The sequence below is a fragment of the Mustela nigripes genome, chromosome 4, assembly GCF_022355385.1.
Source record: "Mustela nigripes isolate SB6536 chromosome 4, MUSNIG.SB6536, whole genome shotgun sequence".
Taxonomy (NCBI): Eukaryota; Metazoa; Chordata; class Mammalia; order Carnivora; family Mustelidae; genus Mustela; species Mustela nigripes.
The window spans coordinates 172,943,237-172,955,749 of record NC_081560.1 but is presented as its reverse complement, the minus strand read 5'-3'; the positions used below and the strand labels follow the sequence as shown (position 1 = coordinate 172,955,749).

Sequence of the window (12,513 nt, the reverse complement as noted above, 5' to 3'; positions counted from 1 at the left end):
AATTGCTTTGGGCTGAACTGTCTCCCCCAACCCTCCCCAAATTTGTATGTTCAAGGCCCAACTCCCAGTACCGCTATATGTAACAGTATTTGGAGAAAAGGCCCTTAAAGAGGTGATTAAGTTAAAATGAGGTCTTAGAATTGGCCTAATCCAATCTAACTGGTGTCCTTATTTGAGGAAGAAATCTGAACCTGTAAATTTATTTTTAAAAAATGTTACCGTTCAAAAGACACCATTTGGAAAGCAAAAAGACAATTCACAGCCTGGGAGAAAGTATTTGCAAGTTCTACCTGATAAGGGACTTGTATCCAGAATATGCAAGAACTCTCACAAATTCAGTTGTTTATTTTTATAAATAAATGTATCTATTAATATATAATATATATTAATATATAAATATTAAAATGATATATGAAATATATTTAAATAAAAATATATTAATATATAATATATATTAAATATATATTTAAATACATAGATATTTAAGATTTTATCCAACAGAGAGAGCAAGCATAAGCAGGCGGAGCAGCAGACAGAGGGAGGCAGAGAAGCAGACTCCCCATTGAGTAGAGAGCCTGGGATCATGACCTGAGCTGAAGGCAGATGCTTAACCGACTGAACAACCCAGGCACCCTTGTTATATTCTATAATAAGTAACAGAACTTTAAAATGTACAAAAAATATGAATAAGCATCTCACTAAAGAAGAGACACAAATGACAAGTACATGAAAAGATGCTTAATTAACATCATCAGTTAACAGGAAAATGCAAACTAAGATCACAAGGTACCAATCCACATTCACAAGAATGGCTGGCTATAATAAAAAGAATAACAACTGTTGGTGAGGATGTGGAAAAACCGTAACCCTCATGTATTACTGGTGGAAATGTAAAATGTGCAACTGTAAAAGAAGTAAAAGGTACAACTTCTTTGGGACAGTGTGGCAGTTCCTGGGATGCTTGGCTGGCTCAGGTACAAGAGCACGAGAGACTCTTGATCTTGCAGTCGTGAGTTTGAGTACCATGCTGGGTGTAGAGATTACTTAAATAAAATGAAAAAAAAAAAAAAAGGAAAGGAAAAAAAAAGTTTGGCAGTACTGAATATGTGAAATATGTGTATGACCAACAATTCCAATCCAAGAAAAATGACAACATATATCCACACAAAAACTTGTTCATGAATGTTCACAGCACTGTTATTTATAATAGTCAAAAGTGAGAACAAGCCAAGTGTCCAACTAATAGTTGGATAAACCACAGTATATATTCCTACAACAGGTATCACTCAGCAATATAAAAAAAAATGAATTATGTGCTACAACACGGATAAACCTCAGAAACACACTGAGACAAGTCACTCATAAAAGGCCCCACAGTGTAGGATTCTATTTGTATGAAATGTCCAGAGCAGGCACATCCATAGTAGGAGACAGAAACTAGATTTACAGTTGCCAAGGGATGAGGCAGGTGGGAGATACAAAGTGAGTGCTAATAGGTATAGGGTTTCTTTTTGAGGTAATGAAAATGTTCTAAAATTAGACTGTAGAGATGGCTGAACAATTCTGTGAAAATACTGAAAAAGTACAGAATTGCATAATTTTAATAGATTTTATGGTCTATGAATTAAATTTCAATAAAGCGTTTTAATAAACGTAATAAACAAAAAGCAAAGACCTCATCTGAGGGGGGAAAAGTTTCAACAGTAACGTTTTCCAAACTTTTCCTTAATCAGATAAACAAGGAAACTTTAGGACTTAATCTTTTGACTTAGTGTTCTTAGCTGCTCTTAAAACTGTCTTCCCAAATTCTAGTAAATACACTGCCCTCTTAAATTAAAAATTATTTTTAAAGAACTGTTACAATGAGTTAAAGCGAGGGTTCTAATCCTCACCAAGGGTCATAATCCCCTGGGGGAACTTTAGAACTACCAATAACCAGAACACCACTCCAAAAAGATTCTGATTCAACTGGTCTACGGAAATACACCAGCAGTTTAAAGCTACCCTGTGGATTTAAACATGCAGCCAGGACTGGCAATCACAGATTTATTTCAAAAGAATATGAAGCCACGTTTAAAAAATATTCTTTTAGGTGAAGGCAGATCTTTTCTGGCAAAACAAAGGCAAAACAAAAAGCAAGATATTTAAGAAAAATTTGTTTCTAATCATAAAACTATAAATAAAAAGCCACATAAAATACTAAATTAGTCATAAACCAATTATTTAATTGAAGCTATAAAAAAAGAGGCAATATAATTGATAAAATAATTAGGAAAGAATATTTAGCATGTTTCAAAAGATTTAAAACAGGAGCAGGACACTTTACAAAAAGTTGTGTGGGAAATAAAATTCTTAAACTATAAGTAGAAATGTAACATTACAGAGTATCTTATAAAATACAATGACAGAAATATAAAAGGGCTATGTATGCTCTACGTCTGAAAACTATTAGTAGTGACTACGTATTTAGATTTAAATGTACAGTTCCTGGGTATGAGATTCATATTACTATACACAACTTCCAAACCAGTGGACAATATTTTCCGTTTAACCATGAGTAGTATCATCTTCTACAAAGTCTTTGGCCATCTCTGCTGTGATCACGTCAATATGACTAACCTGAAGAAAAAATGTTAAAAACTGTGTTAAACCTTAAAAAACATACACACACACACACACAAAAAAAAAAAACATAAAAACCCACCAGTGTTCTTACTGTATAGAGTAATATTTAAAACATATGGCTTACTGCCTATAAATTTTACATACCAAGTCAAATGAGTCTGCAACACTGATAGTAAGATTTTTATAATGGTGTTTGTTGAAAGCATTGAGTTTTTAAAAATATTCTGCATTTTAGAATTCTGAAGATCTGGGTAAATACTAATGTCTAAATATCAAACCGTGTTTTTTCAGTTTTTATTATTTTGCTATTTCAAAGAATCTTAGGGCTGAAGACATTAGGAAGAGCTGGGTGGCCCAGCCAAAATAGAAACGACTATATATAAAACTGCTAAAGACTGTGCACTGAATAGATAAGACAGGAAGATATTGTCTCTTAATGCTGATAAAAATAAAATCAATGCAAGGAATGCCACAAAAAAAATTGCTACAACTTCACAGGCATTTGAAAGAAAAGCTTTTTCTTTACAAACTCATCATAAGCAACAAATTTCTAGGTTTTCCTTTATGATTTAAGTAACAGAAAACAAGAATTTGACAAGTACAATACAAACTTAAACTCAATGTAAAAAAAATTTTTTTACCTTATTTCTAAATTTTACACCATAGAATTTGTCAGCTGACTCAAGCAGTTCAGGCCTAAAAGTAGTTGTAATAAACTGCGCATGTACAGCAAGTTCCATAATCATATCTATAAAAAGAAACAGTAATTTAATAAAACCCTTTTTTCAATAGATCTGAACATTTAAAAATCAACTATCCTCACCCTTACCTAAAATTCAAAATAGCTTTGTGACTATTTTGTGACTTTTTCATGCACATTATCTGCAAAATTACGAACTTACTACTCTCTTACATTAGGGATATATTTTTTGAAGATTTTATTTATGTGACAGAAACAGCAAGAGAGAGAACACAAGAAGGGGGGGTGGGAGAGGGAGAAGCAGGAAGCCTGATGCGGGCGCTCAATCCCAGGATCCTGGGATCATGTCCTGATCCGAAACCAGACACCCAACAACTGAGCCACCCAGGAGCCCCAGGGATAGATCTTTCACCTCGTATCTTAAAGTTACAGAATATGAAGCAGCAGCAGCTACTTATAACACAGCATTAAGTCAGAGAGCAAAACAAGTTTTCTCACACAAAAAACAAAGAACAATGTTCCCCTGCTACCCACATATCCAAAGATCTTTTGAATTTATTAAAGATCAAATATAGATTCTTTCTTTTTAAAGATTTTATTTTTTTAAGAGAGTGCGAGTGAGCACTAGTAGAGCAGGGCAGAGGGAGAAGCAGGCTCCTCAATGAGCAGGGAACCCCACATGGGGCTCGATCCCAGGACCGAGATCCTGACTTGAGCCGTAGGCAGAAGCTTAATCAACTAAGCCACTGAGGCACCCCAAAATATAGTTTCTTTAAATACAGAATCAACATTTAATGTCAGGGGCTATTCAAACATTGAGAAAAACAAGTTTTAAAAAGAGAGACTTCTGGGCACCTGGGTGGCTCAGTTGGTTAAAGCTTCTGCCTTCGGCTCGGGTCATGATCCCAGGGGCCTGGGATCGAGCCCCGCATCAGGCTCCTTGCTCAGCGGGGAGCCTGCTTCTCTCTCTGCTTCTGCCTGCTGCTCTGCCTGCTTGTGTTCTCCCTCTCTCTCTCTCTCTGACCAATAAATAAATAAATAAAAATAAAATCTTTTAAAAAAAGACAGACTTCTGCATAAAAGTTTAACTGAAGTAGGATTTTCAATTTTCAATGGATTCAACTGATTCAATTTGCAATTGATTGAAACATCGACCTCTCACAGAATTAAGCTTTGTAAAGTAGTCTAATGCTAAATTCTTAAAAACGTATTAAAATAAATTTTAGGGGTGCCTGGGTGGCTCAGCTGTTAAGCGACTGTCTTCAGTTTAGATCATAATCCCAGGGTCCTGAGATCAAGCCCTGTATGAGGCTCCTTGCTCAGCCAGAAGCCTGCTTCTCCCTCTTCCACTCCCCATGCTTGTCTTCCCTGTCAAATAAATAAATAAAATTTAAAAAAATAATAATAAATTTTATTTACAGAATATACACCCTGTCCAATCGCCCTAAATATCTTAGGCAACAAGACTGCACAATCAAAGAGGCAAGCTATCATTTTTAAGCAAATTCCCATTTTTCAGTACAAACCAAACTACCTGACACAGCTTTTCTGTGCTGGGCATCCAGAGCCTGGTCAATCTCATCAAACAGGTAAAAAGGAGCTGGGTCACATTTCTGAATAGCAAAAATCAGAGCAAGAGCTACCAAGGATTTCTGTCCACCAGAAAGCTGTTGCATTTCTCTCATTTCACCCTGTTTTCCTGTAAATGACACCTAAGAGAAAATTTAAATGAGTTAATACCCAAAAAGGGGTAGAATCACCATCACCTCTTAAATCACATAGAATGTACCTATTTAATTTGTAAAATATTCCACAAATTCCACTATGGTAATACTGGGGAAAATTGGATATAAAGGTATTTTTACCCTAATTCCAACTCCAGTGAACTGGTCAACTGATGGGACGCTGCTTTGTGACCCAGAACCCCTCTCACTTTCACCACTTCCTTCTCCTTCATCCTGAGACTGACTGCCCTCCACATCTCCTTTCTTCATTACCAAAGTAGCTTTGCCACCAGGTACCAACTTCTGGAATACTTCACTGAAATTCTTTGATACCTTAAAATGAATGAAATGAACAAGTTACAGGGTGATTCAAATATAACTTTTGCATAGGTGGCACTGCACATATTATTTCTTAAGGCAAAAGACAAATATTTATTTCTTAAATATATTTAAGAAATATTAAGAAATATTTATTTCTTAATATTTAAAATATTAAAATATTTAAAACCAATCACAAATATTTTAACAGCAGCAACAGACTGAATCCTTTTAAGAGTTGTGTAGGATGTTCTAACAGTATGTTAGAAAACTATATGCTGGATTTGTTCACTTGTATTAGATCCAACTATCAGTAGGAAAAAAAACTTTATAAAACCTTTATGAATTGAATAATAAGCTGAATAACAGCCGAAGCTTTTGTCTTGTGTGAGCATTAAATACAAACAGAAACATACCTGCTTGAAAGTTAACTGAATAGCTTCATATTTTCGAAGTTCAAGTACGTTCATCAGTTCCATGATTGATTTGTACCCCCTATCCAACTCTTCTTGTCGTTTTATTAACTTTTCTTTCTGCTCAGAGAAATTCACAAACTGATCTAAAGCTTTTTTGTTAACATGGCTGTACTTCTTCAATTCTGTGTTGCACTGTTCAAGTTTTCGAAACAACTACAAAGAGAAAAAGATGTATAAATAAATTCACATGAAGAGAAATTTGCAACAAGATTTCAGATTTAAGGGGTGCCTGGGTGGCTCAGTGGGTTAAAGCCTCTGCCTTCGGCTCAGGTCATGATCTCAGGGTCCTGAGATCGAGCCCTGCAGAGGGCTCTCTGCTCAGCAGGGAGCCTGCTTCCCCCCTTCTCTCTCTGCCTGCCTCTCTGCCTACTTGTGATCTCTGTCTGTCAAATAAATAAATAAATAAATCTTTAAAACAAAACAAAACAAAAACTACACAATTTACCTGTTTGAGACTCAGTGTTTGGTACTTTTCAAATGCTTCCTGGGGAAGTGAACCAAGCTCTCGAATTTTCTTCATACACTCCTCTTTCTTCTTTAGTAGCATGCCTTGTCGATTTGTCATCTTTTCTAGTTCTTTAGTATCATGATTTATAGCATCCATGTGTTCTTTTTCCATATTTTTCCAGCGTTCCATACTCTTCTGAAGTTCCTTAATTCCAGCTTCTGTTTTATCAATGGAATTATCCAAATCTAAGAGAAAAAAACAAATTAAGCCAAAATACCTACTTTAAAGCTAGAGCACTATCTGACCAAAGATTTTAATGGCCAAATCTATCAAAATAAATAGGTTTTAGGGACACCTCAGTGGCTCAGTCGTTAAGCATCTGCCTTGGGCTCAGGTCATGACCCCAGGGTCGTGGGACTAAGCCCCACAGAGGCTCCTTGCTCAGAGGGAAGCCAGCTTCTCCTTCTTCCACTCCCCCTGCTTATGTTCCCTCTCTCTCTATGTCTCTGTCAAATAAAATCTTTATAAATAAATAAGTAAGTAAGTTTTAGGTTTTTACCCTTGTTTTACTGTGTAAATCCATGAAACATTTAATTCAGGACAAAATTAGGAGTGTACACGAGTCATTAGGTATATATTTCTCATTATTAAATGTTTATAAAAAATTTAAAAAATAATTTTCTTCTCAGCAACTAGGTGATAAGAAACTTAATTCACACTTTTGGCAACGACATTAGTAATTATGATCTCTTATAAAACTGTCACAAACATTTTAATAAAACAAAGGTTACTATTTATAATCAACCACTAAACTCCATTCACTATAAATTATTTATGGTGATGGAAAACACAAAATTATTAGTGTACAGTTTTGCTTAACAACTTTATCAAATAAGCTAATTTTTAACAAAATAAAAAAATTTTTACTAAATAAAAATTCACCTTCTGATCGTGCCATAGTATCTTTTACTCTTTTATTGATTGCTTCAAGTTCTGAGGTTGTAGCAGTGAGAACAGTACCCCCTTCTGTCTCTCTCAGTTCATTAAGTTCCTACAAGATAAAAGAAACTTAAGATTATTAAACCACAGAATAGGAATTGTTAGTTTCAAAATTTTATGACTTTAACAGTTTCCAACAGCTGTTGCTTCTTCTGCATTAACGTGTAAAATTTTATTTAATCATCCAATTCTTGATATACATTTGTATTATTTTTAATTTTTGATTATAATCCTATGAACATTCTTGTTATCAATCTCAATGAAGTATAATTTATATCCAATAAAGTGAGCTAATTTTAAGTGTAGAGCTCAGTGAGTTGTGACAATGTATACACCCACCACAATAAAGATACAGATTTTTTTATTAAACCAAGAAACTCCCTTGTGACCCTCTATAAAGTTCCCTCTACTCATGGCCCTAGAAAACTATCATTCTGCTTTCTACTGCTATAGAGTGCTTTCACCAATAGCTGTTATTATGAATAACTATTCAAGAGAGACAGAAGTACACTTTGTATAATTGCAAATATCCATTAAAGGGGGGAAAAAAGTAATGATACAATAACTACAAAATTTCTCAGCAAGTGACTATACTGAGAAAACATTAGTAACTTAACACTTACTGAGTACGTAGAATGTGCCAGGATAATCATACAAAACAGATATTACTGTTATGCTCATTTTTTAGAACAGGAAACTGAGGCTTAGGAATACTACATTACTTGCCCAAGATCGTACACGAGATGGCAGTACTAAAACTCCAACTCATGGTAGATGTTTTCTGTCCCCAATGCTCTCAATCAAAGCTCATGGTAGATGAGCTCTCATCAACTCATGGTAGATGCTTTCTGTCGCCATGCTCTCAATCAAAGCTCCTCAAGTGTAAGTTCTTTCAAAAGGTTATGGTCATCAACAAACCCACAAAAAGAATATACCTGTTCTACTTGGTCCAAGCGTTTCCTCAAATTCTCATTTAGGTATGTCTCTACTCGAGTAATGATACCTTCTAATTTAATTCTTTCATTTAGCAACTGTCTGTTTTCCTGGAAGAAAAGAAAATTATGTCCACATAGGCATGCACATTTCACACACAGGAATGCTGTTATCTGCTGTCCTATCCACTACTTGTGTTCAAATGACCTACAATGGAAAGCCCTATATTTTTTTCATTTTCTGTCTTATTTATTCAGAATGCTTCGTTTGTGTGCTTGGTTCTTTTTATAAGACATGCTGCCAAAAATATTTATCTATTTTTCTTTTTTTTTTTTTGAACTTACTATTTACATCTCTATGTACAAAAATCAGTGTCTAATAAAGGGGTGCCAGAGTGGCTCAGTCAGTTTAACATTCAACTCTTGATTTTGGCTCATGTCATGATCTCAGGATCCTGGGACTGAGACCCAGGTTGGGCTCTCTGCTCAGTACAAAGTTTGCTTGTCCCTCTTCCCCTGTTCCTCCCCTCACTCATGTGCAAATAAACTAACAAAATCTTTTTAAAAAATGTTTAATCAAAACAATATTAATTATACAGTCAGATCAACAGAGACAGCAAAGCTAACAAGCTTGATCTTACTACTAACTGAAGTGCATTAAAATAAAGATAAAAAAACGAAGAGTTCTTGTATAATCCTAACATACCCACAATGGTTTAGAAAAACTTATTTACTCTCATGGGTACAAGAAGTTCAAGTTTATTTTTCTATTTTCTCAGAGTTCCCTTCTTTCTCGTTCCCTTGGTAGCAATAAACTTTTCGCAATAGCCAATTATAAATGAAAACTTATATTTTTATAAATTGTACTTGCCTGCTGAAGTTGACGAATTTCATCATTCAGTGCATCTACTCTCTTCTGATCTTCCAGACTAAGTTGTGAAAGCAAATCAGTTCCCAGTTCTGCTTTCAACGATTCTCTGGTGGACTCCATAGCATGCAAGCTTGCTTCCAAACTTTGTAAGCTACGTTGCTATGTGACAGATTATCCACTTATTAATAAAGGTATTAGTTACTGTATTACTTACAACAGTGAAAAACTGAGAACATTCTATATTTGATATTAAAGTGAACTAAAGGGGCTCCTGGGTGACTCAGCGGGTTAAGCCACTGCCTTTGGCTCAGGTCATGAACTTGGGAGTCCTGGGATCAAGTCCCGCATCCGGCTCTCTGCTCAGCAGGGAGCCTGCTTCCTCTTCTCTCTCTGCCTGCCTCTCTGCCTGCTTGTGATCTCTCTCAAATAAATAAATAAAATCTTAAAAAAAAATAAAGTGAACTAAATTTTATCAACTCAAGTAACTATTAGGTATCCACTTAATTTGATAATTAGAACTAAGTAGCAGTAAGAAAAATATTTATGATACATTACTATTGAGGTATGTGGGACTAATCACAGTCCATGACTGAATCATATAAAAATCTTCTGGCATATTAATAAGAACAAAAAGAAAAGACTGCTAGAATGTGTTAGGATGGTATAGTTGGACAATTAAAAACTATGATTTTAGTACTACTGATGAACTATAATAACAGTTTTTGTCAAAGCTTTTGAGACTAGTTACTTGTAATTTAGCAGTAATAGTTTGTTTTCTATCCTGTTTAGTATAATTTGGATAAAAGAAAATATTCAAACAATTCCATAAATAGTGCTTAACAGACAAAAAATGATTACTAACAAATTAATGATCATTAGAAAATACTATTACGCCATAACTCAAAATGTCTACTTGTTCAATGAAGTTGGACAATCTGAACGTGGACTGCAAAAGGAGACTTTGGGTACCCACGGGTGTAAGTGCAGTACAGATACACAGACAAGTCCAAAAGTATGGGGCTACAAGAAATGGAACACATGAACTCCAATGGATAACCAATATACAGTATATCCCAATTCTAAATACTTAAAATAAGTCTGTAACAAAAGAGATATACTTACGAACCTTTGGCATAAAAGTCTTCTCTGACTGCTGCCTCTTCTCTTTTAGCATCTTCATTTCTGATAATATGCTATCTCGAGATGCTTTAAATTTCCTTTGCTGGGTCTCTATCTGCTGCATTTGGTTCATCAACTGATCAATTTCATTATTAATCCATATACAAGGCTAAGGAAAATTTTCTCTAGTTCTTTTAAAAAGTGTGTATCCCTTCCCTTTTCTTTACCTCCAAATAAAAGTTATTTCCTCAAATTTATGGACCATAACAATGCTAAATTAAATACTATACTAAGTGTGTTCAACCATAAAGTAGCTTAAAACATTTACCCCACCATTTCTCTCTCAAAATAACCTATGTGCTTTACTTATAAGCTATATAAGAACAAAAATTCTTGGGAAACCCTAAGAGAATTTAAATGAAGTATATTTTTTGTTATCTTTTCATTCAAGAAATATTTACTATATAATCTATTGTGCTTAAAGCACTATAGAAGGTAGTTGTGTATGAAAAGAAGACATCGCCCAATGTAGAAAAATAATACCACCATCCAAAAAAAATAATTTGGATTATCAAATACAGGAAGGTAGTTGATGTATGTTGTCAATATCCTCCTTTTTCTTAGTGTTCCCCAAAGGTTTCTTTGTGCCAACATCTTGCCAAATTTGGGCATTTCTAGATACACTTTGCAAACCCCTGCAAAGTCAAAACTAACATGTTTATTTACCTTTTGCTTGTGCTGTTGCTTGCACTGATGGTACAGAAGGTATAAACTCACTTCAAAAAAAAAAAAATTGCCAGTTTCAATTAAAAATATCCCAGGGGTGCCTGGGTGGCTCAGTCATTAAGCAGCTGCCTTCGGCTCAGGTCATGATCCCGGGGTCCTGGGCTCGAATCCCACATTGGGCTCCCTGCTCAGTGGGAAACCTATTTCTCCCTCTCCTCCCCGTTCATGCTCTCTAGCTCACTATCTCAAAAAAACAACAAAAAACCCCAAAATCACCTTTAAGAATATTCCAATGTCGGAGCGCCTGGGTGGCTCAGTGGATTAAAGTCTCTGCCTTCGGCTCAGGTCATGGTCTCAGCATCCTGGGATCGAGCCCCGCATCAGGCTCTCTGCTCAGCAAGGAGCCTGCTTCCTCCTCTCTCTCTGCCTACCTGACTACTTGTGATCTCTGTCTGTCAAATAAATAAAATCTTAAAAAAAAAACAATATGCCAATGACTTAGTAAAAATGGTTGTTCTTGATGCTGGAGTACCTATATATATATATTAAGTAATCTTCACATCCAGTGTGTGGCTTAAACTCATGATCCGCAGATCAAGTATTGGATGCTCTACTGGCTGAGCAAGGCAGGTGCTCCTTAAGTATCTGTATTTTTTAAATTGTGTGATGTAATTTGAAGTACATAAAAAGCACTTTTGCCTTATACCAAAGAACTGTAGTTATTTTAAGAAAATGCACAGGTACAAGGTTTCTGTTGTGAGCTAAACTCTTCATGGGACTCTTCTTCACGATACTCTTCATGGAACAGCAGTTTTATTTGGAAGAATTTAGAGTATGATGTTTACTAAGACTTGGATTTTAACAGCCTTCTTCCATTAATAGTACACCTGTACCAAATGACCTTGAAATAAAAACTTAATGCACATTTTTTAACCCCTATGTTTAAATTCTATGCAGTATGTGGCATTAGAGAGGCCCCCAACCCTTCCGTGAAACACTAACCTCACTTTCCTTCCACAATTCTAACCATCCTCCTCAGTTTCCTCTGTAACTTTAAATTTCAGTGCACCTCAGGTTCTCCACTCTCAGAAATACACTGACTCACTGCTATTAGATTTAAATGTTAATAGCTAAGGAAACAATGTTACAAGAGTTTTTCCTTGTCTTTAGAAGTTAACTTCTGACAACATAAGCTCCCATGCTTAAATAAAAGTCAAATGTGGTTTTTGTCCCCACTGCATATATGAAAAAACACACAACACGTAAAAGATTATATATTTCAACCCAAACACAATTCTCCACCAAAGCACAAGACAAAAAGATATTTTCAATATTTCTGCGCAGGTTTTCATTGAGCTTTGCTTCAAGCTCACCTAGTTCTTCTTCTGCTTTTCTAACATCTTTCTGCAATTCAAGTCTAGACTTCCTTGTGTCATAGTAACCTCCAGTTAGAGCACCCCGATGACTTACTTGGTCACCTATAAACAAAGCACAAGGAAGGTAGAAATTCTGTGTAACAATTTCTTTATTCTGTGATAAACTGATTTAGAATCAAACAACTAATTTAAAGGCTTT

General features: G+C 35.2%; 1 protein-coding gene across 1 annotated transcript in view; it reads right to left on the bottom strand.

Moving 5' to 3' along the window:
• Positions 1–2,032: 2,032 nt before the first annotated feature.
• The window catches only part of SMC3 (structural maintenance of chromosomes 3), a 37,577-nt gene continuing 27,096 nt past the window's right edge, over positions 2,033–12,513 (bottom strand). Inside the window, exons 19-29 of the mRNA XM_059398548.1 lie at positions 12,264–12,416; positions 10,220–10,371; positions 9,094–9,252; positions 8,226–8,333; positions 7,234–7,342; positions 6,289–6,536; positions 5,784–5,996; positions 5,191–5,382; positions 4,860–5,037; positions 3,267–3,373; positions 2,033–2,619 (exon numbers count right to left, since the gene is read on the bottom strand). Of these exons, the coding sequence (XP_059254531.1) occupies positions 2,548–2,619; positions 3,267–3,373; positions 4,860–5,037; positions 5,191–5,382; positions 5,784–5,996; positions 6,289–6,536; positions 7,234–7,342; positions 8,226–8,333; positions 9,094–9,252; positions 10,220–10,371; positions 12,264–12,416 (1,691 nt within the window). The 3' untranslated portion in view covers positions 2,033–2,547. The remainder of the gene's footprint in view (positions 2,620–3,266; positions 3,374–4,859; positions 5,038–5,190; positions 5,383–5,783; positions 5,997–6,288; positions 6,537–7,233; positions 7,343–8,225; positions 8,334–9,093; positions 9,253–10,219; positions 10,372–12,263; positions 12,417–12,513) is intronic.